Raw genomic sequence first — 25,403 nt, 5'->3', positions numbered from 1 at the left:
AACAAACTTGATTTTGGGGTGGGTTACACCTACACTGAAGTAAAAAAGTACAGACAGCAATAGAGAAGTATTTGCCTGACACTGCAGAAGATACGATATCTGATAAGCTAAAGCTTCCCAATACTGTTTCCAATTTATATACATATAAAACGCAAGACACCGAATTCAAATGATCGGGATTTTTATCAGACTTCTTCAGAGCTTGCTGACGAACTGATCCTTTCAATCTAGTGTGTTGGAGGAGGGAGACATCTACTGTAAAACATGCAGGACTGCGGCCTTTGAGGATTGGAGCCTGATATCCCTGGTTTAGTATATTAAGTCACGCCATAAACTTGCTTTGCTCATCATTATTTCAGAAAGAGGATTTAGGAACTTGCAGCAAGGCCTTTATCATGGTTTTGGGGGCGGGAGCAGTTCTGAAGACTTTTCATTTGAAAGCCTGTCCCACGTGTTATTTGAGGGGCAAGCAGATACTGTCTTTTCCCCCTGCTGAAGAAGCTCTTCAGACATTTTTTTAATCATTTTTGCTAATGGAAAAGGTTTGACATTTACCGAGGCAAAGGCAGATAATCACTCAGGATAATCTTTCAAAATCATCCGACAATCAGATCTTTGCTGACTCTGTTATTAAGAGGGGCAAAATGCTCAAATTATTGGCAAGTCCAATTGCTAAAGTTTCAATTTCAAAACAGCACATCCATCCCATTAATCCAGGATAAGAAAAGTCAGTCAATTAGCCCCAGTGGTTATGTTAACTACCAGGATTTCCACCACATTGATTTTTGAATGAACTTGTTGAAATGTTAATTACGGCAGGAGTACCTTCCGCTTAGGCGCAGTTTACCCCATTAATGGTTTTGTGCCAAGCCATTGCACTGACAAATTTCAACAGCTGTGTATTATTTAAACTTTTAGTCGTGCACAGTTTTTACTTGACATTCATGTACAGTGCATTTTAACAGAATTATTATTTTGGAAGTTTCGTTTTCCCATTTTGAAACGCAGCATTAATGTTCAAATTGCGCACAATGTTGCAGTGATTTAGAATACTATTACGTATGGTTTTGGATAATCAGATCAGTCTCACTTTTAACAACCACAAGGTACTTAATTTGTTATAGCCTTTTTGTTGTAAAAAGTTTGAGAACCACTTTTTTATATCACAAATCCAAAAGGTGAAGGTGGCACGTGACGTCACACGCCCTTCTCTCTCCTCGCGCGCGGCGCTCCGCTCCTGCGCGTCCGCTCAGTGAGGAACCCGTCCACACATCCTGTGCGTCAAATTTAAAAAATATATTTTATTTACTTCGTTAATGTTTACCAGCACTCGGTTATTCCATCGATTGCTGTCGTAGATGTCACGCACACTAAGATGAATCATGACAGGTACGCGCGCTCAATCGGGTCAGCTGTCTGTGAAGACTAAGACCGACGCGCACAATTAAGGTGCTGTCGAAAACAAACAGGCTGGCTCATTCATTTGGCTCCGAGAAAGAAGCTTAGTGAGAAGCAAGGAGGAAGAACTGTGGAACTATCAGCCGGAGATGCGACATGAGTAACATCAGTGATGGAGTTGGAGGGCTTCTGCCCCTCTGGAACTTCAATGGTGAGTCTGAAACATTTCAAATTCTCCCCTTTAACTCTTCAGTGTGGTCCAATGATGACAAGTGGTCCAAATGTTGTCATTGTTGTTGCACGCGTGCCATTTTCTTTTATAGTCATGCACGTATCGGAGCCACGGACCACTTGCGAAATATAATCATATGATACGAAAGATGCGTCAAATAATCACCTTGTCCAAGATAATTCTATTCATGTTATTCATTGAGGTAACTAAAACATTGACAAGTGTCTTTGCGATGTAGGAAAATTGCACAGTACCGTTGCAAACTACAAGCCCAACATATTTAACGTTGTTAAAACAAAGGCATACTTCACTGGCAAGTTCAGCACAAAAAAAAACAAAAAAAAAAACAGGACAGACAGAGTCGTATATTGTGATTATTGTATAACTGATTTTTCACTCATTCTCAGTGAAGTTCTGGTCTTTGCCTAAACGGAAGGGTAGTTGGAGTCGTCTCTAATGATTCTTAACCATTGTGTCATAAGAGATCCTTGGGTGTGTCAATTCCATTATCCTGATCTACTTCATCATTCTGAATTTATTTTATTTTGTTTACTTAAGCATAATCTGTATTTCTTTATCTAAACCAGTGATTTATAGGGACAGGCAGAACAATCCAATGGTTTTTTTTCACTAGGTGGCTGAAATTATTTAAATATACTGTATGGCATTTTCCCCGCTGCCCGAGTAGGGATAAATCTCTGCCACAAAAAGCGAAACACTGACCTAAAAAGGTTAGTAATTGCCTGTCGATGCCACAAAATGGCGCCAAAGCAACATTTTTATGTTAGAAATAACCATATTATGTACACATACAGTATCGAAACCGAAAAGCACACTACTCAAAGACAAGTAGCAGAACAGCAACATGCCCTTTCAACTCCAAAGTTTGGGCCTCTAATCAAATCCCGTCATATGAGTTTACTGCGTGCTACATAACAAAATCTAATATTAGCATGGTTTCCAACTGTGGATTATGAATTACTTTTTCCGGACTGAGAAAAACTGTGGCTACTGCTAACACTTGTTCTGTTCTACTATGTGAAGTGAGAAGAAACACGGGTGAGTTCAACTAATAACATTAAAATTACAAAACCTCCAAGCACATTTATGTCAGCAAGTATGAATATCGCAGAGTCGACAAGAAATCTGTTAGTGATGCCCGTTCAAATGCATTGGAGGAAATGCTAAAATAGTCAATTTGCAATTTCCATGCAAATCTTGAGGGAGGGTCGCATGGGGCTTTCCTTTTGAAAGTCCCCCCAAAACAGGAAAAAATTAAAAATCAGTGAATACGTGCGTACCAAACCGCAAGTATTGAGATACAAGTCAAACATTAATTTGGAGATCTTCTGATTTCCCCTTTTTTTTTGTGCCCTCTTGGAAACATTGAACGCTCTATATTTGTAGACAGCTCAACTGCACTCAAACGTAGCAATATAAGCCTTGGCGATTGGAGATTTGGTTCATCTCTTTACGCCATGCTTGGAAAACATATGACTTGGCTTCATAGAGGTTGGGAAACACAACTTGAGGCAACACATGAAAGGGATGATGAAAAATGTTCTCCACATTCTTTCTCCTCCCCCAGCACAACTAATGCACTCCTCCCTATCCTCGTCCTCCCTCAGCTCCTACTTCACTTGTTCCTAATTTTATTCCATTTTCATCTTTGTTCCTGATAAGAACACATCCCAGTTGTGGGATTAATAAGGAGGTCTGGCTCTGGTTGATCTTCTAACATTTTGGTAGACGTGTCGTTTGCATTGTCCAAAGGCATAGCGATATGCAGCACAGTGGACAAGTGGTTAGCACACATGCCTCACAGTTCTGAGATCTAGGATTCAAATATGGGCTTTGGCCTTCCTGTATGGAATTTGAATGTCCCCCGACCTACATTCCGGAAGCTTCATTGAAGACTCTAAAATTGCCCATTGGCGTGAATGTGAGTATAAATGGTTGCTTGTGTGTATATTCCCCGTGAGTGGCTGACAACTGGTCCAGGGTGGACCTCACCTCTTGCTCAAGGACAGTTGGGATCAGCTTCAGCGACTCTGAACAGGATAAGCGGTCTTCAAAATGGATGGATGGATGGATGGATGGATGGATGGATGGATGGATGGATGGATGGATGGATGGATGGATGGATGGATGGATGGATGGATGGATGGATGGATGGATGGATGGATGGATGGATGGATGGATGGATGGATGGATGGATGGATGGATGGATGGATGGATGGATGGATGGATGGTAATGATTTTGTTCATACTTTACTTCCATCTTGGTTATCTAGCAAAACATTTGAATCGAGTTGCTCTGACATTTGTTACATCGGGGTTATGTTGTGTAGCAACTGTGGGGGATGTGGGTGTTGCAACACCCACAATTTTCCTGTCGTTATTCAGTTTTAGTCATCCCCCCTCACCAACCAAACAACCGAACACGCACACTCAGGTGCGTGGCACACACTTTTTTACTGTTTCCTTGGCCTCTTGAAGCCTTGTGGCAAAATGAATTTCATATTTGATAGCAAACTAAAGAGGGCGCAATTAATCCAGGTGCTGGAAGAGAATTTACAACACACATAAAAAATACAGTGCAACTTTGATTTATGAGTTTAATACAAGCTCATGACTCAATTTACTCTTATATCCTATCAACTCTCCCCATGGAAATTATTTGAAATGACAATAATCAGTTCCCCTCGCATAAAACCGCCCAAATAGCACTGGCAAATAATTTTTAAAACATAATAAAATGCCATAAAAGAACAACATGAGAAGAATGAGAGATGTTGTATAAAATGTAAATTACCACGCGTGCACGCACACACATGCACACGCACGCACGCACACACACACACAGTAGTGCAGAGGACCCCCGCTCTTTGCTGAGATTAGGGACACAGCCTGACTGCCATCGGAATTTAAAAAAATGCAATAAGCAAATGTTTACATGAACAAGTGGGGGATTGTAGGTCCCCCCAACAAAACAAAAAAATCTGTTGATGGAGCAAATTAATGCCATTTCCATTCATTTTAATATGGAAAGATAATTTGTAATATGAGTGTTTTACAAGCATGGTCACACCACAATTTAAACCACTATCCAGTATCTCAAGGTAAGCAATACAAAGGTTGGCAGCCAAGGTGGAAAGCACAGGGTTGCAAATTTGAGGATTATCGATTAGCTGCAAGGAAGAAAAGCAAATTTCAAGCCTAGGATATTTTCTATAATCATCTCGGGAATATCCACAGGTCTGACAGCTGATCGAATAAAGGTGATTGTGAAGAGAGCATGGGTGACTGAGATTTGACACTTACAAGGAATGGAGAGTAAAGCTTGTCACTTATGATAACGTTTGATGGAAATTGGACTAATATCTAGGATATAGTATGTGCTATGGGATCAACCTCTGCAGTTGATGCTCTTGAATATGGGCATAGTGACTGTTTGTAGAGGCAAACAAAATTGTGGGAGATGTGCTGGGGAACACAAATATGGAAAATGCTGTAACTGTGGAGGGGAATATACTCTGTTTACTGGGGTTGTTTAGCCAATAAGGACGCCAAGTCGTTGCAAGCCGATTAAAATGTCAGAGGGTGTAACATTTGCTTAAGCCGTCAAAGAAGTAAATAGGTAAATGGAGCAAATAAATAACCAATGTAGAGTATAACAAGGCATGTGAGGGATGCTGCAAATTAATAATCATTAATGAATAATTCAAAAAGAGCATATATTGCTTATAGGAGCGGGTAATAAATTGTTCAGCACAGAGAGGAAAACAGAGAAAAAAAAAGATTACAGTTAAAGCAGCATTTTTAATCTTTTCATGCAAGTAAACACACGTGGCGCCTTAGCGATATGAGTTTAATTCCTTCTGTGACCGCACTCACATCTCAAAACGTCATCATCTTTCCCCAATAAAATACATGAAAATATTGTTACTGTCTCCCATGAGCACATTACAATACAGCCAAGGGTTATGAATATCTTAGATTTTTCATTGTACAGTGGTTAGTTTTCATGGCACTTTGACTTTTGTTTTTTAGTTTGAGTTTTTTGATTACTATTATTTCTTTAAAAATGCATCATTTAACTTTTGTTTTTTAGTTTCACTTTTTATAATTAATATATTTTTTTTATTACAAATGCATTATTTTAATTTCGTTTTAATTTTATTTTAATATATGGAGCAGTGCAAGACAAAAAAAGTTATGGTTAAAAAAAGGTTAGATTATTATGTAACAAAGTAAACTTCATTTCCCAATTAACTGTTCATCCTTCTTTCTTCTGAAAGGCTGCAGTAATCCCAAAACAAATTAAATAAACCCTGAAAGCTTGTGCAAGCATGTTATAAATTTACAAAGATGAAAATAAACCAAGAAATAGAGTTAGTTTCATTCGATTTGAAAATGCAAAATGTAGTTCAAATTAGTCATTGTTTTTCAAAGGTAAATGTAATGACAACCAAGATAAAAATGGCACCAGAGGCATCATTGTTCTGCTCCAGCCAAATAAGCTCTCTCAAACGACCACGATTGAAAATGAGGACAAGGATTAGGTCATTTCCTTCGCCAACACACATGCATGCCTCATGTGAAAGCAAGAGCGTTGCCACCACCTCTGCCCACCTGTAGTTATGAGGTGATCTTCCATCCTGTTTCATGCTGGAATGACCTCATTTCCGAGAATGCCGCTGTTCACGTCACATGTAATTTGCTAATCTTCATCGATTTCCCTGTGTGGGAATGCTTTAGCTGCAGATGTTGTTCAAGAACTAGATGGCTGCGCTGGAATGTTAAGTTTGAGGATAAAATTATGCTTACACGGCTGATATTTTATTCATTGCCATACCCATCATTAATTTAATTAAAACCTACAGACTCATTTTGCCGCATGCAGAAAATGGTCATCAGCTGTAAATTTTGATTGCATCTGCACTGCACAATATTTGTTTGTGGTACTTGACGTCCAAAGTGGCAAAAAAAAACTCAAACCCTCTGCAAAAAATACTTATAATATATATATATATATATATATATTTTTACTTAACTTCTATTTTAGTAAAATTTAGTATCACGTAAAGATACATTAAAAATCTACTGAAGTACAATAACAAAGTATGTGTATTCAATAATTCGGTTGGTTTGATATAACTGATATTTTAGTTCACATATATAAATGACCAATAATACAAGAAATTAGAGTGACACAGATGATTCGATAAACTTTTTATTTATGTTATAGTTATTTGACATATAGTTTATTTAGAGTAGCAACGTGGTTTCAGTAGTTTCCATTTGTTAGAGCTAGGGTTAGTGTTAACAATGTTCTAAAGCCAGGTTGAAGTAGCCGACTGGTTAGTAACATGGGCTTCTGACCTGTAAGAACCTGGTTCGCATCCAGGGGTTGACATGTATCTGAATGTCCTTTTACAACTGAAGCCGAGCTTCGTACACACAAGTGTACACGTGCAAACAAGGTTGGGGACCACTGATCTATAATATTTGTACGAGCTGCTTCATAAAACCATATATGTACCGTGCCTTCCACGTAATATGTACAACGGTTCCTTAGTGTAGTGGTTAGTCCTCTGGACTCTCAACCCAGCGACCTGAGTTCAATTCCCAGTACGACCTTGTTTTTCTTTTCTTTACTTCGTGTAGTATAGTACCTCGTAGTGTCCATGAGGTGTACCTAATCACAGGCCACTTCATTAGGGAAAAAGCTTAAGTGAAAAGTGCCACACGCCCTCACCCCCACCTCCTGATTCGCTGTTTGATCTGACGCTCCATTAGGTACACCGCCATTTTCAAGTGTACCTAATAACAGGCCACTTTATTAGGGAAATATCATGGTCAAAGGTCACAGGTGTCAAGCTCTAGTCCTCGGGGCCGCGTTCCAACATGTTTTCCAAGTGACCCTCGTTAAGCGCAGGTGCGTGAAAACTTTTAGCTTCTTTCACGTTCAAAAGGAGCTAAAAGTTTTCACGCACCTGCACTTAACGAGGGAATCACACGGACACTCCATTAGGTACACCGCCATTTTCAAGTGTACCTAATAACAGGCCACTTTATTAGGAAAATATCATAGTCAAAAGTCACAGGTGTCAAGCTCTAGTCCTTGGGGCCGCATTCAAACATGTTTTCCAAGTGACCCTCGTTAAGCGCAGGTGCGTGAAAACTTTTAGCTTCTTTCACGGTCAAAAGGAGCTAAAAGTTTTCACGCACCTGCACTTAACGAGGGAATCAAACGGACACTCCATTAGGTACACCGCCATTTTCAAGTGTACCTAATAGCAGACCACTTTATTAGGGAAATATCATGAGCAAAGGTCACAGGTGCCAAGCTCTCGTCCTCGGGGCCGCGTTCCAACATGTTTTCCAAGTGACCCTCGTTAAGCGCAGGTGCGTGAAAACTTTTAGCTTCTTTCACGGTCAAAAGGAGCTAAAAGTTTTCACGCACCTGCACTTAACGAGGGAATCACTTGGACACTCCATTAGGTACACCGCCATTTTCAAGTGTACCTAATAACAGGCCACTTTATTAGGGAAATATCATGGTCAAAGGTGTAGAGCTCTAGTCCTCGGGGGCCGCATTCTATTATGTTCTCCAACATTTCCAAGGCACGGTACATATGTATATGGAGCAGCTCACACGAATAGTATAGCTCAGTGGTCCCCAAACTTGTTTGCACATGTGTACACTTATATGTGTGTACAAAGCAAGCCTTCAGTTGTAAAAAGACATTCTGACACATGGTTACGCCTGGGTTCAAACCGGGTTCTTACAGGTCGGAAGCCCATGTCACTAACCAGTTAGCTATTTCGACCTGGCTTTGGCCCATTGTTAACGTTAATCCTAACCCTAGCTCTAACCCTAGCCCTAATAGTTGTAATGGATTTCACCCCGCCCCCTCGGTAGTGGCTGTGATCCATTGGTTTGCTCCGCCAACTTGGGGGCGGGGCCACCTTATATATTTACACATAAATACTTTCGTATTTGCTTGCATATGCATACAAAGCACTCTAAAATTCCAATTCTAAAAGCACATTTAGGTCTATGCTCACACCTGGGATTGAACCAAGGTCTAACCGATCAAGAGCCCATGTCACTAACCAGTCGGCTATTCTGACGTGGCAGGCCCTAGCCGTCTGCACTCTTTTGTATTAGTGATGTGCATTTCAATTCTTTGAATCTTTAGAATTGGTTCACTCAAAAGATTTGTTCAAAAGAATCGTTCACCGAATTGTTCACTACACTTTCTTATTTATTTATTTATTTATTGTTTTTTTATATTATTTTACCTCGTGGAGTGTACCTATTGAAGTGTCCATGAGGTGTACCTAATCAAGGCCACGTCATTAGGGAAAAATCTTAAGTGAAAGTGAAAAGTGCCACACCCGCCCTCACCCCCACCTCCTGATTGTACTCCGGAGCGACTTTTAGTCCGAAAATTGCGGTATATAAACTGTAAAAAAGTAAAAGTGATCTTTTGCACATGTAGACACGGAACAGATAAAACGTGTTGCATTTTTAATATGTATCTATTTTCCGCAAATCATTGTGGATATGTTTGTCAAATTGTGCCTTGTGAGTGACTGGCAACCAGTCCTTAGAGTTCTCACCATGGAATAGGTTCCAATGAGGACACACGGTATTGAAAATGGAGGATGGAGGGCATGTTCCTACGGAGTAAAACGTTTCCAGTTCCTTTGAGCTTGAGAGTATAGTGTGCAGACAAGCAAGTGTATTTCTACAAAGATCACAAAGTCATCAGAGCATTCCCCTTTTTTTTGTAATTGTACTCGAAATAGTACTTTTGGGTGGGAGGCCCGACACTTGGGAGATCCAACTGTTGGTACACCAGCACTTTAAGTCAATTTTCCATAAATGTTCCATAATTAGTGTCACAACACCTAGGACACTTTGTACAGTGTAATATTGAATGTGACTTTAAAGGGGAATATTGCGGAAAATTAGTAGTGGTGATCATTTGACCATGGAGCAGATCAATTTGATTTTCATTATTTTCTATGGGAGGTTTGGCACTGGTTAACACATCTGCTTCACAGTTCAGAGGTGCAGGGTTCGATTGCGGCTCTAGCTTTCCTGTCTGGAGTTTGCATGTTCTCCCCTTGCCTGTGGGGGTTTCCTCCCACATTCCAAAGAGGTAGGCCGATTGACAGCTCCAGTTTGTCTGTAAGTGAGAGTGTGAACGCTTGTTTGTCTAAGCAATTGGCTGGGCAAACCATAAAGTAACATTAATGGAGTTGATAATAGTATAGAAGAGAAACCTCATTGTGAACATATCAAGGAGAACATCTAATTTGAAAGCATGCACACGATCCACATAGGGCAGCGTTGGCGTCACACTGTGGAATATGGATTGGTAATGCTATGATGTGCTCTGCTGGACTGAAGCAGATGCTGGGGGACCCGCAGTATTTGCGTCTTCAAGAAAGAGGGAGAGCTCAGGGTAAAATATGACCTTGTATATGAAAAATCCATACTCTTCAAATTCTGATTTGTTCTTCAAAGTATTGCACTTACTTACAAAAAAATAAAAATGTGTGAAATGTGAAACTGAGCTTGCCTAAAGATAAAGTGAACTGAAGAGATTATAATGATTAATGTATGACAGTTTGAAAGCCCATCCCCCACATATTTTCTTTCATCGTCATGATCTCATCTTTGATCTTGAAGAGGAAAAAAAATCCCGTATTTCAGAATGCATAAGAGTTTTGGGACTGAGAAAAATAAAGTCTTCAAAATAGCTATAGGAACTGCCAGTTGTTTGTCTGACCTTGAATTCGTTTTGGTACATTTTTTATTTGACTTTTATGTTACATTTTTATTGAATCATTATACTAGACAAGCAAAAAGTATACAGCAAAATGTATGAATTATACATACATTATTGCCATAGTATAAATATTTTTATGATTATTAAGTCATTTGTTGACATGCAGTTTTAAAACATTAAAACTGCATAATATAAACTTTAGTAATAAACCCACTTAGGCTTATGGTGACGGTACTTGGGCAACTAAGTATTTTTTTAGTTAGTGCTTGGTATAAAAAGTTTGAAAAGCACTGTTCAGTGAACAAAATATTTGACGGACGAAGCAAGAACTCTCGCGATTCATATTTAAAAGTGTCCAATCCAAACTGTTTAATCTTTCTTTTGCCTTTTCAACTGAGCGCCGTCTCTTTCGGGATTATTAATCAAAGAAAGTTAATTTTGAATAATTATAATCTTCCTTGAGCATGCATTTAAAAAAAAAAACTGCTAATCTTGAAGCGAGCATTGGTCCCATCTTTGTGACAGCTTTCTACTTTGATACAAAATGCTTGAAGGGATTTGTTTTTCTGCTCTTTGTCATTTTTGGCATTCTTTTTTGAAAGCCCAACACTACTGAACCAAACATTGTCCATGTGATTCGTAAGGCTGTCCTTTATGGTTCTTTAGCCAATGAGCAAAACAAAAAGTGCTTTCAGAGCTTTTTGCTGTATAATTCTTTCAGTTTGGGTTTGCATCATGGCCAATGCAGAGGATTGCAAGCGGTCCCTTAAGGCCTTTAGCTCTAATGTGGCTCCAGAAACTCAATTCCAGCACCATATTCAGTTGATCTTAATTATAATCTGAACTATAAATACCCTTAATTGCAATCATTGCGCAGATCCGCATCTACTACGCATTTGCGCAAATAGACACAAAATGGAAGACCAAGGGAGGGACAACCCTGATGTGGTTGGTCAAATGAAAGCTGTAAGTCAAGTTACCACTGGATCAATTTTCTAATGACAAGCCTTGGCTCGAAGAGAGGGAAACCCCGCTGTTATGTATGAAACCGTGGCAATCAATTCTATTACAGTTTTCTGGTGTTGTCAACCACTGTATGGCCATTGTAATGGATCTTGGTTCCAGTGACTCCCCCTTTTCCCACAGGGCAAAACTCATTTTCGTGGCCCATTTTCCATTTTGCATGTATAGAAATGACTTCCCCACAAACATTGCTCAGAAGACATCTCCGTGTTCCTAACGCTGTGCTGCTCTCATTCAAGACACGGCAGACTACCGTGTTGAAATCAGCAGTAAGGCTTTTGCTTTTGTATAATTCATAGAAAGTGTAAGCTTGCTCTTCTTCAAGTGTGGAGCCAAGGTTGGGAACATGTTTCTAGTAATGCGCTGAACAAAAGTACAAATGCGTCACTTTTGGTCTATGTTCTCATTTTTCATGAGCTGAACTCAAAGATCTGAGACTTTTCCTATCAGCACAGAAGTTGTGTCTCTCTCAAGTCTTTGCAAATCTGTCTAAATGTGTGTTAGTGAGCATTTCTCCTCTGCCGAGATAATCCATCCACCTCACAAGATGCTAATTAGACAGCATGATTATTGCACAGGTGTCTCTACGGTAAAAGGCTTCTATAAAATGAAAACTTTACTGTGTCAAGGCGGGCCAGGGATGATTAAATTCCCATTAATAAATCCCTATTCCTAAAGGTGAGCCATAACAACTATGACATCCAACCTCATCGGTATAAAACTGACCCAAGACAGATAAGCAGTTCAGTTGATCAATAGCTGCTCAAACATCTTCATGTTAATTTTGCATTTCATTGAGAGATATTAAAGTGAAAGACATTACAGAGACTGGTTTTGGATCTCTTGAAAATGCGATTGTGAATATTAGTAGCTATAGCTAACTAATGCAAGTAAGGCTTGTGTGGAAAGCGACTAAGATATGGTGTGACCGAGCCAGATTGTATGACATTGCATAACCCAAATAACGACTGGACTTCATTTCCTTCAAATTTAGTGAGACCCTGACTTGACTTGCTTGAGCTTTGCTGCAGCAAATTGGGACTTGCTTGAAATATAAAGTTGAACACTCTTATGACTTGCACATATGTGATACATATTCCTAATTTCTAATAAAGTCAAGTTGTGTAGCTGCATTTTTTTTATTTAGAAATGAATCTCATGACCCAACCACAACATGGCGACAACGGATATAGAGCTTTCCTGTATCCCATGCCAACAGACAAATAATTCCCAGCTCATTTTTGTATGCTCCAGTCTCAGTTGTTCAGTCAACCTAATCTCCAGCAGCAGCGACAGCAACAGCAGCAGGCAGCTCTTTCACTGGCCCATTGATGCATTTCAAAGTGACAAGCAAGAGATAATCTTTCTTGGGAGGTGCTGAAGGCCCAACTCCATGGAGGGTAAATGGATCAACATTCATCATTAGGCAGAGACACTCTCTCTTTTGGGATGTGAAATTAAAATGTTGTTATGGTTCTAGTAACTTACAACATAAATATGTGTATTTATGCTCCCCCAAAAAATAGCCATTTGCCCAAAAAACGGTACGCCGGCTTAATAAAATAAAAAAATAAACATATATATATATATATATATATATATATATATATATATATTTAAATAGCTAGCTACCATTTAAATATATATATATATATATTTTTTTTTTACTCAAGCAGCACAGTTATCACCACTCTTCCTACTGCGGCTCACACTGAAGGTGCTTTGTGGTTACGTCTATTGCAACATCATCTCATTTACATAAATCTCAGCTGTTGTGCAAACAACAATGGGCTAATATTTTGCTCCAGGAATAACTGTTCTGAAAGAAAAGGTGCTGTTAATTTTAGGGAAGAATAAAGGGTTGCCGTGGATCGGTGATAGAGGTTCTGGGTTCGATCCCCAGCCATTGTGAAGCATCCTTGAGCAAAATACTGAACCCTTAGTTGCGTAGGTAAATGGAATGGGAATGAAGTGTAAAGCACTTTCAGGGCCTTAGCAGGTATAAAAATGCCATACAAGTGTAAGACTATTGACCGAAAGCAGCCTGCGTCAAAAAATGTGAATTTCAGGAGGTGTTTGTCTTAGAATGAATAAAAATGTCTTAATGGAGCGATATGCTATTGTGTGAATGCACCATGTGGCAACAAAAAGCTTTGAACATCTCACAGATGATCTTTTCTCATTTTTAATTCCTGAGGCTATTGTACAATGCAACAATAAAATGATGTTTATGGCGAGTGGCAATTATGGTGTTATGTTTGTCAAATGTACCAGCACATGCTTGCATAGCTGTGGACTGAAATATAAAAAAATGAACACCCAAGGGAAGGTCTCTGAAGTATGTATAGAGTTCAAGCACTACAGAGGCAGTCTCCGGCATACATGTTTCATTACGACCCCATGTCCCTGCATCTTTCATCAAAAAACATATTCAATTAGAAAAGTCATTCATCTTATTGAAATCACAGCTACCATTTAAAATTTGTAGTTGTTGATTTAAACAGTGCGTAATTTTTCAATTTTCATTCATTTTAAATTAATTTCACGAATGACTTCACATAGTTAGCAATCTTTGTGTACAACCCAAAAATAGCACGGGAAAATATTCAGAGGACACACCCTTAACATTTGAAAGCAGAGAAAACGTTTTTTTAAATTAAATTTGATATTTGTAGTGATTTTTCACTCATTCACATTTGGCAGGGTATGTACAGTCTCTTTATTATTCGCATTCATTGATCATTTATGCCTGAACATGTTCCTCTGTATTAAAATTCTCCCCCTAATACTGCTGGGAATATTAATGAAAGGAAGTGATTGACAACAATAGCACTCGAGAACAAAAAAAACCTGTCCCAAACGACTTGCACAGTCTGTTCTTTGTCTTTTCGTTAGGCAAAGAACAAACAAACGGGGAGAGGAGGACACTTCAGAGCGACTTCTTCTGCAATATGTTGAACTATGCTGAGCAGTAATTGTCGCATTCAGTAAATTGCTGACTGCATCATTTGCATACAGAACTTGGAATGTCAGTTTGACTTTTAGAGAGTGCAAACAGAGGTTTTTTGTTTCCAGCGACTGTGCAGTAAAGATAATGCATGCATGAGTTTCCTTCTTGGCGGAATTGCTGAGAAAAGCATTCACACTAATGCTTTGGAATTTGACTTATTTCTGAAACGCTTTTCCACCTAATCTATCGCCAGTGATCGAGGCATTGTTAAATCATACATCCTCACAAACATTAACAACAACAACCACAGAAAACCAGAACATGATGCACTACTGAATAATTCTCCTGAATATGTATTAAGAAATATAATGAAAAAAATGGAGTCCGTGTTTATAAAAGTAGTCCCCGACCACTCTCCCCCAACCCGCATTACCCTCTGCTTGCCATCTCCTGCTGACTTTGTTCGGCACTTTTCAAGCATTGGCTGAATGTTATCATGGGAAACCAGTCTCATTGTTAAATTGCTTGGAATAACTTGAGTCAGCATGTTCCAGGGAGAAGAAAAAAAAAATGGTACGCTGTGTATTGCTACTTGCTTTTACTTCAAAGCGCCAAGTGAATATATTTATTTTTTTCATTTAGTGTTTTTTTCCTGCACTGGTGCACTGGTTTATATGAGCTTTCCTTGTATGTGTTGCCTTTAGTTGTATGAATAATAACATTAACCATCACGCAATAAAAAATTAAGCGATGCTGCAACACCGTTTGAGCCTGCTGAGGTTGTGCATCTTTAAACAGCTGCTGACCCGTTACACATATCATCATCATCCCTTGCGTGGCATTCTGCATGTCAGTTATGCGAATCCAATTGAAAGAGGTTGCAACAAAGGCTGGAAAAGCATTTCAAATGAAGAAAGCAACACAATCAAAGAGCTCCTGGTTCAAGTCTGAATCTGTCACTTCAAGATACTTCAATGACACCAATTACTACTTTCCTATTAGCCAGGGATCTGGCACCACCTTCTGGCATTTTAGTGCATTATTAAAAGAGCGCAAAGAATTTGACAGCATGTGGCTAAGTATAGGTTTCGCCATTGTTCATTGTGGTGTCTGCTATCTATGTTTTCTCGAAAAGCCTCATGTTATGGTCTTTATGTTCAATGGACGATCTTGCTTTCTCTCTTGCTCCAGGATCCTCATTCAACAAGTCCAGCGACCTGCTGGCCAACGCATCGTGCAATGTGTCCGCAAATGATTCGATATTCTGCTCGACGGCAGACGACAACACGGGAGCTACGAGTCCATACAAGGCGGTGGAAATGTTTTTTATCGCCCTGGTTACTGGCTCGCTGAGCCTCGTTACCGTCACAGGGAACATTTTAGTCATGCTGTCCATCAAAGTCAACCGCCACTTACAAACTGTCAACAACTATTTCTTGTTCTCGTTGGCATGCGCCGACCTGATCATTGGTGCGTTCAGCATGAATTTATACACCGTTTACATCATTGTGGGATACTGGCCCCTCGGGCCCGTGGTCTGCGACCTGTGGCTTGCTTTAGATTACGTAGTGTCCAACGCGTCAGTGATGAACCTGTTGATTATCAGTTTTGATCGCTACTTCTGCGTGACCAAGCCCCTCTCGTACCCCACGAGAAGGACCACTAAGATGGCGGGGTTGATGATCGCGGCTGCCTGGATCTTATCCTTCATCCTTTGGGCCCCTGCCATCTTGTTCTGGCAATTCATCGTTGGGCAGAGGACAGTGCCACCTGGAGAGTGTTACATTCAGGTACAGTCAAACAAAGTTTCTCTCTTTTGGAGGCTATGAAATTGCCTCTAATTAAATCTGTACATCACAACTCCAAACAAGCGTGAATGCAAAGTGCAGATGGTGAAGTCCTCAGGAGGCTGTGAACTGTATGAAATCTTCTGGAGCGCTTCTCAGCAAATGACTGCACACACAGATCAAATCCTAACACCTGCACAAATTAATCTTACAGTCCTAATTAGTCCTAGAAAATGTCTAAATAATACTAGAAAAGAATGAAAACAGATTTTCTAATTCTATATGAAATTATTATTAATTTATGTATTAGTAATTGAAAGTCAGTCTCGAGAGAATGAATTTGGAAAACGGTAGGAATACAGTATTACAAAATGACATTTGTAACCTTTAGAGAATTACAAGTCATAATACATCATACAGTTTCATACACCCTCAACAGTTCTTATCTCAGTTGCTTGTAATATTGATTTTTTTATTCTTTATGGTTTCAAACTAGGGTTTCAAACTCGGGCTAGGGTTTCATACTAGGGTTTAAAACTGGGGTTAGGGTTTTAAACTAGGTTTAGGGTTTGAAACTAGGGTTTGAAACTAGGGTTAGAGTTTCAAACTAGGATTAGGGTTTCAAACTAGGGTTTAAAACTAGGGTTAAGATGTCAGACTAGGGTTTCAAACTAGGGCTACGGTTTTATACTAGGGTTTAAAACGGGGTTAGGGTTTCAAACTAGGGATAGGGTTTCAGATTAGGGTTTCAAACTAGGGTTAGTGTTTCATACTAGGGTTTAAAACGGGGTTAGGGTTTCAAACTAGGGTTTAAACCTAGGGTTAAGATGTCAGACTAGGGTTTCAAACTAGGGTTACGGTTTTATACTAGGGTTTAAAACGGGGTTAGGGTTTCAAACTAGGGATAGGGTTTCAGATTAGGGTTTCAAACTAGGGTTAGTGTTTCATACTAGGGTTTAAAACGGGGTTAGGGTTTCAAACTAGGGTTAGGATTTCAGACGAGGGTTTCAAACTAGGGTTAATGTTTCATACTAGGGTTTAGCACTGGGGTTGGGGTTTCAAACTAGGGTTTAAAGCTAGGGTTAGGGTTTCAAACTAGGGTCAGGGTTTTAATTCAGCAGACAGTGTGAATGAGCATTTCCGGCAAAGCAATGTCCGACTTGGATGACTTCTGCCACAAATACAATCAAATAAATCCAGGTGCTACTGTTACATCTCCTAAGCACCGATTTACCAGCAGTGGCTTGGAACTCTTGAGATCCGGTAAAGGTTTTGACATTGAAACATATTATGGACTTTTTTTTCATTAAATTTCTTAGTAATAATTGTATGGTTATTTCCCCAAAGCAAAGAGATTATGTTTTTTGTCAATGTCTCTCATAGGGTATTTTATGCGTCTCTTTGACTATAACCCCTTACAAGAAAAGGTTTATTGCATTTCCACAGGGTGAAAACTATGCCTTTGTGTCTCTGCACAGTTCCTGTCGAACCCTGCGGTGACATTTGGCACAGCTATAGCGGCTTTCTATCTTCCAGTCATAATTATGACCGTGCTGTACATTCACATCTCTCTGGCATCCAGGAGCAGGGTTTCCAAACATAAACCCGACAAGAAGGAGAAAAAAGTCTCAAAGTAAAATTCAAATTTGATGAAATGTCTTCGAATATTTGTCTGTATTTATTCATCATACTGCATATTTTCCAGAGCGCCAAGCGTGGCTAAGAGCCACATCCTCAAGCAGAACAACAACAATGAAACCAGTCCTCAGAACAGTCCCCGCATGACCCCCAAGCTTAGTTTGGACTCAACAACCACTGTTGATGAGGCTGTGAAGAACGGCAGGGTGGGTGCAGCCAAACCAGATGGGCAACAGCCACCCGCCCAACCCAGTCCTGCGCTCACGACACAGGTTTGTCTGTCTGTCTATCTATCTCTTACCTCACAAAAGTGAGTGCTGCAGGAAATATGTTCCTTCTGAGCAAATAATGTGTGTTAAAAAACGCTGACATTTTTTGACCACTAAAAGAAGAAAATACTTGATACATTTTATTTGTAGAACGCTTTTAAAAGTGTCTAAAGACACTTTACATGTTAGTGAAAAGAAATTTTGCAAAACGGCTAACAGAAAAAAAAAAAGTCATACACACCCATCGGAATAAATGATATGAAATTAGGGAGAGAAATAAGTCAGTAGAGGAGGGTGAAAATGGCTATGTGATGAAAGCAGAGCGGAACAGGAGCGTTTAATGTCTGTTGTTGGCCGGCTGCTCATTGATGGGCAAATACGCCACACTGTTTGGCTCATAAATGTGTAAATTTCATCATTTACTTGTCATAGTAAATGGCCTCACCAGCCATGAACCTCGCTGCATGGCACTCGAGAAGCAGGGGTTAGAATTGTCCTTACACGCCTTCATATTGGTCGACCAGATGAGATCAGCAGTCTAACTTTTGTCTTGGTATGATCAGAGAGTTTGTGAAAGTAGGTTTTTATTGTTGTGCTTTGTGGTTATTCTGCCTGTTTTTGTCCAGCTATCCATTTTCTATTCCGCTTGTCCTCATTAGACATTATTATGCCTTGCTATAATAATAATTGGCTGCTGCACCCGGGGCCGCATCTGTGGTGGCGTTATAATGAATCCCACTAATCCTAACAATAACAAACTTGATTGTTTTTATTTTGTACAAATGTGATACATATTTGTAACGGTCATCTCATTTCATCTGGGTAGCCTGCCTTCCTGCAAAGGTGTAGCCATGCGGATCTTGCCTACAACGGATTCATACTAACACGCTCATTTGTTTCTGTCCCAACTGATTGGTGTGCACTAGACTGGTCACCAGAATTTTTCAGAATTTGGGGGTGGCTTTTGGCCATGGATCCCTCAAGAATACATTCGCCCCTGCAAAAAGCAGAAGCTGCAGCATATGTTTCATAAATTAAACTCCATCAAGGAGCAGAAATGGAGCACTATTTGCTGAAAATATAATTTTTATATTCATCAGCGTTATGAATAGAACTTTCATCCTGACTTTAGCTGTAAGTAGTTTGTAAATTAACGTCCCCAAATTTTCTATCAAAATACCACCGCACCCTTTGTTCCCCTTTATTGCGTTCATCTGGGTTAACTTTCACATCAATATAATGAGTCACAAAATTCCTCACATCAAGCAACTCTTCCGGTATCATCAACCCCCACCCCCCAAAACTAACATACAAAAATACACCAAAAAGTAGGCTATGAGGTGCACGTGTTATCTGTTCTTGTGATACATAATTATTTCAAAAGTCTCTGCTTGAGGACAAGCTTATGTTGTTGAAATATTGTATTTTCTCTGTCAGCGCTGCTCTAATGTGCACAGGTGACAAACCCTTTTTCGAAATCACCCAGCAGCAGACTATCTGGACACAAATATTCACATTTAGTCATTTCTCTTGATCGGCGGAGCCTTTTAACAGGGTTGGCCGTGTTGTTTGTTGCTGTCGGCTTTGGTGTTTGTCATGTTTGGGTGTTACTTGACATTTTGTTTGGTGGAAATTAGTGATAGGTTGAGTTGTGCTGTCTCTTGCAGGAGAGGGATTAAGTGCCATCTAGCAAGGAGTCAAAATGTATTCTCGGGAAAGTTCTCTGCATTCCGGTTCGGGAGCCTTCCTCTACTACTACTTCCTTTTATTGAACGTGTTTGACAGATGTCAACAAGTATTAGCGCCAACTACAACCTGTTACTTCAAACAGCAAACTGTGTGAGTGGTCATGCCATGGCTCTTAGTAAAGTGTCAAAGTGCTTCAATTGTTAGCTTTGACTGTCAGTCACGTGCACAGACAACTTGTGCAGTAGAAATCTGTCTGGCCAACTCGCCTTCGATATATCTTTGTGTCTATCTCATCTAGGAGGAAAAGGAGAGCTCCAATGATTCGTCCACAGCTTTTATTCCCCCGACAGAACCAAAGGCCAACAATGATGCGATACCTGAGGTAAGCATTTACATTTTTGCTTCTTGCTATTTTCTTTCTTGTTTTTTTTGGTGTCCTACAAATCAGGCAAAGCTGCTTTAGCCATTTCAAAACCAGCTTAGATTTTCATTGTCCAAATGTTAGTCTCAAACTGTAGAAATCTGGTAGAGATGTAGTCCCTAAAGACAAAGTTGCAAAGAAACATTTCTTGTACTTGTTTTCCACCAGGCTCCAACTAATTCTAACCCAGTTCCAGCAAGTCCAACAAATCCTTCCATATCCAAAATCAATGCCACTTCAAGGTGGTCCAAGATAAAGATCGTTACCAAGCAAGCAGGGGATGAATGCATCACAGCAATCGAGATCGTTCCGCCCGTGGAGGGAGTCGAGAGACGTTCGATCCCGATCAGCCGCCCCAGGACAGTCGCTAGGAAGTTTGCGAGCATCGCTCGGAGTCAAGTCAAGCGAAAACGACAAATGGCCGCCAGGGAAAAGAAAGTATGTGTGTGTGTGGGTGTGTGTGTGTGGGTGGTGGGGGTGGGGGTTGGCAAGGGGGGGGGGGGTTTGAAGTGAAGTTGAAATTGCATTGGCCACTAATGAGGTCAAATATTTTACAGCTGATAACAGAACAGAGTCAAATACTAAATGATTGCCTGCTTTAGTATTCAGGGTGCTGGCACAAAAGTAATAATGTTAATATTGCTATCACACCATCAGCCACAGGCCAGGGTCAAAAGAAAAAGTTGAACCTTTTTGTACAAAAGCAATCAAGAGAAGCACTTAGAGGAATAATGAAAGATATAATTTCAAAAAAATGTGCACACGATGTGACAGTTCAATTTCGATTTTATGGCTTGTGTAAGATGTGTCTGAATAATTCTCTGTAGGAGAGATCATGTATGCATACACGAACAGACAATTATCTTCTGCCTCATACGACTGCCCAAGAAATGCTGCTTTGTGAAAAAAGTGAAAAAACGTATACCCATGCTACAAGTAAAAAAAACATTTTTTTCTGTCAGTAATATAATTTGGCGCAAAAATGCCTGCCTAAAAGATCCTCCAATTTTGTATATGAGATGAACAATTCTCTTGATGTGTTTTATGTCTGTATATGAGCAGTGGACTGGCAAAATATTCTGGAAGTTTGAAAGTTGCTTTAAACTTGACATCTAATGAAATACATTTGTATTTCTTTAAGTTTTATCTGGTAGCTCTGCAAACAAGCAGCCTTTGATAGTGTTCACTGAAACGAACTGCAAAACTTTCTTCTTACTTCCCTCTAGCCCATTAAGTGAGACCAACACTTCTCGCCTGGGGAGTAGAAATGATTGAAAGCCTTCTTTACTCACATTTTATTTCATGATCTCTGCTCTCCTCTTAGGTGACCAAAACTATCTTTGCCATCTTGCTGGCTTTCATCATTACTTGGACCCCGTACAACGTGATGGTGCTGATCTCCACCTTCTGCCAGTCGTGCGTTCCCGACACCGTGTGGGCCATCGGCTATTGGCTGTGCTACGTCAACTCCACCATCAACCCGGCTTGTTACGCTCTGTGCAACGCCACCTTCAAAAAGACTTTCAAGAACCTACTGCTGTGCCAATATAAAAACATTGGCACAAGATGAGTTGGAAGGCTACAGGGAAAGACGAGAGGGTCGGTCGGAATGGATGGATGGATGGAGGTATTTGAAAGACGTGGAGATTTTTATGTTGCAAATAAAAGAAAATTAAGCCCACAAGCCCCCAAAATGATTCATCAAATCTGCTGTGGGGGGAGCAAGAAGGACATACGTATTGGTAAAATGATGGAGGGTTATATTTGAATGATGAGTGTAAAATACAGAGAGGAACGACATGGATTGTGGATGAAAGAATGAATGAATGAACGATGGACATTGTCGGAATGAATGCAGTGGACGGGATAGACGGATGAATAGATGATGACGAGATGATCGCTTTAGCTGACCAAAGATGTTCCCACTATTCTTTTCTATCAAGATTCCACTCTTCTTTCTAGGAGATTCTATTTACAATCATTTTCTAATATCTTTATTCCGCTCAAGCCAACACACTAGGTGTGAAAAGTGATTGTGGACTTCGAGGATTAACTTCAATCAGTTAGGGCAAAAGTCCAAGAAACTGTGACCTGTGCGGTCAAGAAACACCACTCTAGAATTTCATATAAGATACTATGCTCAGTGATCAGGATGCATGAAGCCTCTCTCCGTAAATCAGGTTAGATCGCCTCCAGCGTGACTCTAAACTGGTATAGAAAAGGGATGATGGATGCACTATCTTCTATTTTGCTGCTTACTTTGCTCGTACGCTATGATTCATCAGTTTCAGTTGCAAAAAGTGTTGTTGTTTTTTCCATCCAAATAACCTGTAAAGTGAACTCAGACATTTGTTATACATGTTTGAAGATCATTTCAGGAAACAGAAAAAAAATAGAGAATCATTATTCCCAATCTGGCAAATCTCAATACTTAAATCCTCACAATGCATATGAAACAGTCCTGCAATGTCAATACAATAGCCGCTCAGTCTTGCAATGACTGTAGTTGTTCACCTTATTTTCACCGTTTTGTTTAGGAGATTCACTAGTTGGGGTAGAGTAGGAGTCAGGTCCCTCTAGGTGAAGAAGACCCAGCTGGTGAAGTGAAAAGCCATTTTACCTCTTTTTTTTTTTTTTTTCAGTGGAGCATGCTTTTGTCTGAAACTGGTGTGGTCGTTGTTTTCCCGTGTACAGCGCATGCACTTTTTTATGATCCAACAATGCATTGTGAATTGCGGTTTTCCTTCTTGTCAGTAAACATTCAACCATATCAATTATCTCTCAGCAAACATAAAATAGGATCTACTGAGCATATACGCCTTTATACATGATGTTCTTAATTGCTCGGTATCTGCTCAACTGTTATTAGCTGCTATAATTGCAAGATTTTATTGACAACAGCATTTATTTTTTTCAGTTCAAAACAGTGTTGTAAATTCCTGTATATAAATTCTTTGATTAGGCTCCTCCGGGAAACTATCATGAAACATGCAGAATAACTTAGAACACTGTATTTATGATAAATGGAAGGGAGGGAAAAAAAATCAATGCATCACTCGTTTCCTTCACTTTGGAAATATCTACATACTATATACATACATTCTATTTAAATATCTGCTTTCCCAAAAGCAAAGTTAGAGAACTGTACTTGACCAATTTATGTTGAATCAATCATAAAGTAAGCACTAAATATTTTCTATTTTCTCCAGCACTCCACTTCTATGGGTGATGAGTGTTTTTGACTCAAATCATTACCTCACCATTGAGACAAGTGTGCGTTATGTAACCCAATCCGTTTCATAACTGGGATACTAAAATCCAAATATTTTGGTTTTGTAATATTTAGAGAAATAATACGGATGTGTGGATGGATCACTGACGTTTACATCGCATTGCACAATGAATCGATACCTGGGTCCAAACTAGATGAAACACCATTTGTTCAAGCTGTTCAGTTTGACCCACAGGATTACAATATCGAAAACATAATTGAAGAAAAAGTAAATTGCTAGAGTCTGTCTGGCACTATGCCAGCTTAGAGGGAAAACGCTGGCTTAAAGACCTTTCTGTCAGCGGGCCAAGATACGCATCGATGTTCATGACATAAATTTTCTATAGCGCTTCAACTCATTGGGCTAGCAGTGATAGAAGTACACTCTGGGCTGGTCGCAAGCCAACCCGAGGAGGGGCTGGATAGTGGGTTTCATTTGGATGTAATGGTTGAGGTCCAATTATGCTATACAACTTGATGTTCTCTAACAAGAGGCCAAACAGCAAAATTCTCAAAAGTTTGTTCTATCAATCAAGCAATCCATTCGCAAGGACATCCACCTTTCTGCCTTTCGGCGTCTCTCCCCGTGTTTCCGTATCTGCGTTGCAACCTCCCGCTGGAAGCCACATAATGGCGAGGTCCTCCTGATCAGATGATGGGTGGCTTAATCTTTTGATCTCAAAACATTAATGAATAGGACTTTTTCATACGAATTCAACTTCACCCAGGATTTTGCTTTTTGTTAGCGAACAGCAAGTTTTGCACACAAAAAAATACCGGACCATTGTACAGTAGGAGCTGCATTAAATTTAGAGAGTGTCAAATGAAGTAATCTATAAAGATGAGGTTGTATTCGAAGTTCATCCTAAAATTTCACTAAAAAGCCCAATTTTTTTTGGAGTGGTTCTTATCAAAATCCTGTGTATGACATTGTGGCAGCGTGTACTTGTAGATGCTGCAGCTTACATTGCTGCTCCGTGCTTTCCATTAAGAAGTACATACGTTTGTGGTGTTTGTAAGATCACCGTCAGCCCTTGGAGGCTCCCAAAACAGCTTACACAAAACCAAGACATTTGTGTCAGCTTTCACGAGCTTTACACCGGAGGAAATAGGAATGGATAAACTCCACCGTGTTTACGTTTGCCAGCTCACTCTCGATCAAGACAGGCTGCATGACTGAGTGACTGCTTCCCTGTTTGTTCTTGTTTTTACCTGCAAGTATTTCCCCCACTGTCTCTCCTCTACTTGGGGAGTGAGAAGACTTTGGTTCTCCCTTGTTGTCGTTGGCTGATAAATTGCAAACACAAGCTGCACTATGTCGCACGACTGCGACATTTTCTACCCTGGCTGAGCCTGCGATGGGCAAGCACCTCGCCGAGGAAACTCATTCCCATCGCTTGTATTCTTAACAATCTTGTGTATCCTTTGTTCTTTTTATGTTTGATTAAATGACAAAAAAAAAATACCAGTCAATTGTGTTTTGGATTCTCCATGGCAAATCAAAAATGGAAAGAACAAATGACACTTGGATTTTATACCATTGTCCCTTTGGCCACTCACTAAACTAACTTGTAAATTAAAAGAAGCTTTGCCTTTTTTCTTATTAGGATGCCTCGTCAATCCATCTGTTGGTTAAATGTTGGGTCTTCATATAGTTTTAAATATTAAACAAAAAAGTTGAACTGTAAGGGCACACTTTACAGTAAAATGGTCAAATGTAAAAAGTGTAAATTCATTCAACAACATTGATACAGTCGGTAAATAACTGCTACTTTTTGTGATTGATGCGTAATGTACTGCTATAAAAAAAAATTGTCAGTGAAGATTTTGGGAAAACTTTTTTTTACGTTCGTCTTTGTAATGCTTTTTGTTGCCTCTTTTTTTAAGCTTTTGCAGCATGATAACTAGCATCACC

General features: G+C 39.7%; 1 protein-coding gene across 1 annotated transcript; it reads left to right on the top strand.

Annotated features, from left to right (window-relative positions):
* The first annotated feature begins 1,198 nt into the window (after positions 1 to 1,198).
* chrm4a (cholinergic receptor, muscarinic 4a) lies at positions 1,199 to 23,249 on the top strand. Its single transcript, XM_049755819.2, has 7 exons — positions 1,199 to 1,609; positions 15,605 to 16,203; positions 17,679 to 17,833; positions 17,906 to 18,110; positions 20,095 to 20,178; positions 20,386 to 20,655; positions 21,542 to 23,249. Exons 1-7 carry the CDS (start codon positions 1,555 to 1,557, stop codon positions 21,785 to 21,787), a joined length of 1,614 nt encoding a protein of 537 aa, XP_049611776.1. The 5' UTR covers positions 1,199 to 1,554; the 3' UTR covers positions 21,788 to 23,249.
* Positions 23,250 to 25,403: the final 2,154 nt, after the last annotated feature.

The sequence above is a fragment of the Syngnathus scovelli genome, chromosome 2 (assembly GCF_024217435.2).
Source record: "Syngnathus scovelli strain Florida chromosome 2, RoL_Ssco_1.2, whole genome shotgun sequence".
NCBI lineage: Eukaryota > Metazoa > Chordata > Actinopteri > Syngnathiformes > Syngnathidae > Syngnathus > Syngnathus scovelli.
The sequence above is the reverse complement of the archived record's forward strand: the minus strand, read 5'-3'. Positions and strand labels throughout refer to the sequence as shown.

What these genes read in the sequence shown, in the direction of transcription:
- chrm4a (XM_049755819.2), top strand. Translation starts at nt 1,555, where the DNA reads ATGAGTAACATCAGTGATGGAGTTGGAGGGCTTCTGCCCCTCTGGAAC. An exon ending in GTCCTGCGCTCACGACACAG is followed by an intron (nt 18,111 to 20,094) that starts GTTTGTCTGTCT and finishes TATCTCATCTAG; the next exon opens with GAGGAAAAGGAGAGCTCCAA. An exon ending in TGGCCGCCAGGGAAAAGAAA is followed by an intron (nt 20,656 to 21,541) that starts GTATGTGTGTGT and finishes CTCTCCTCTTAG; the next exon opens with GTGACCAAAACTATCTTTGC.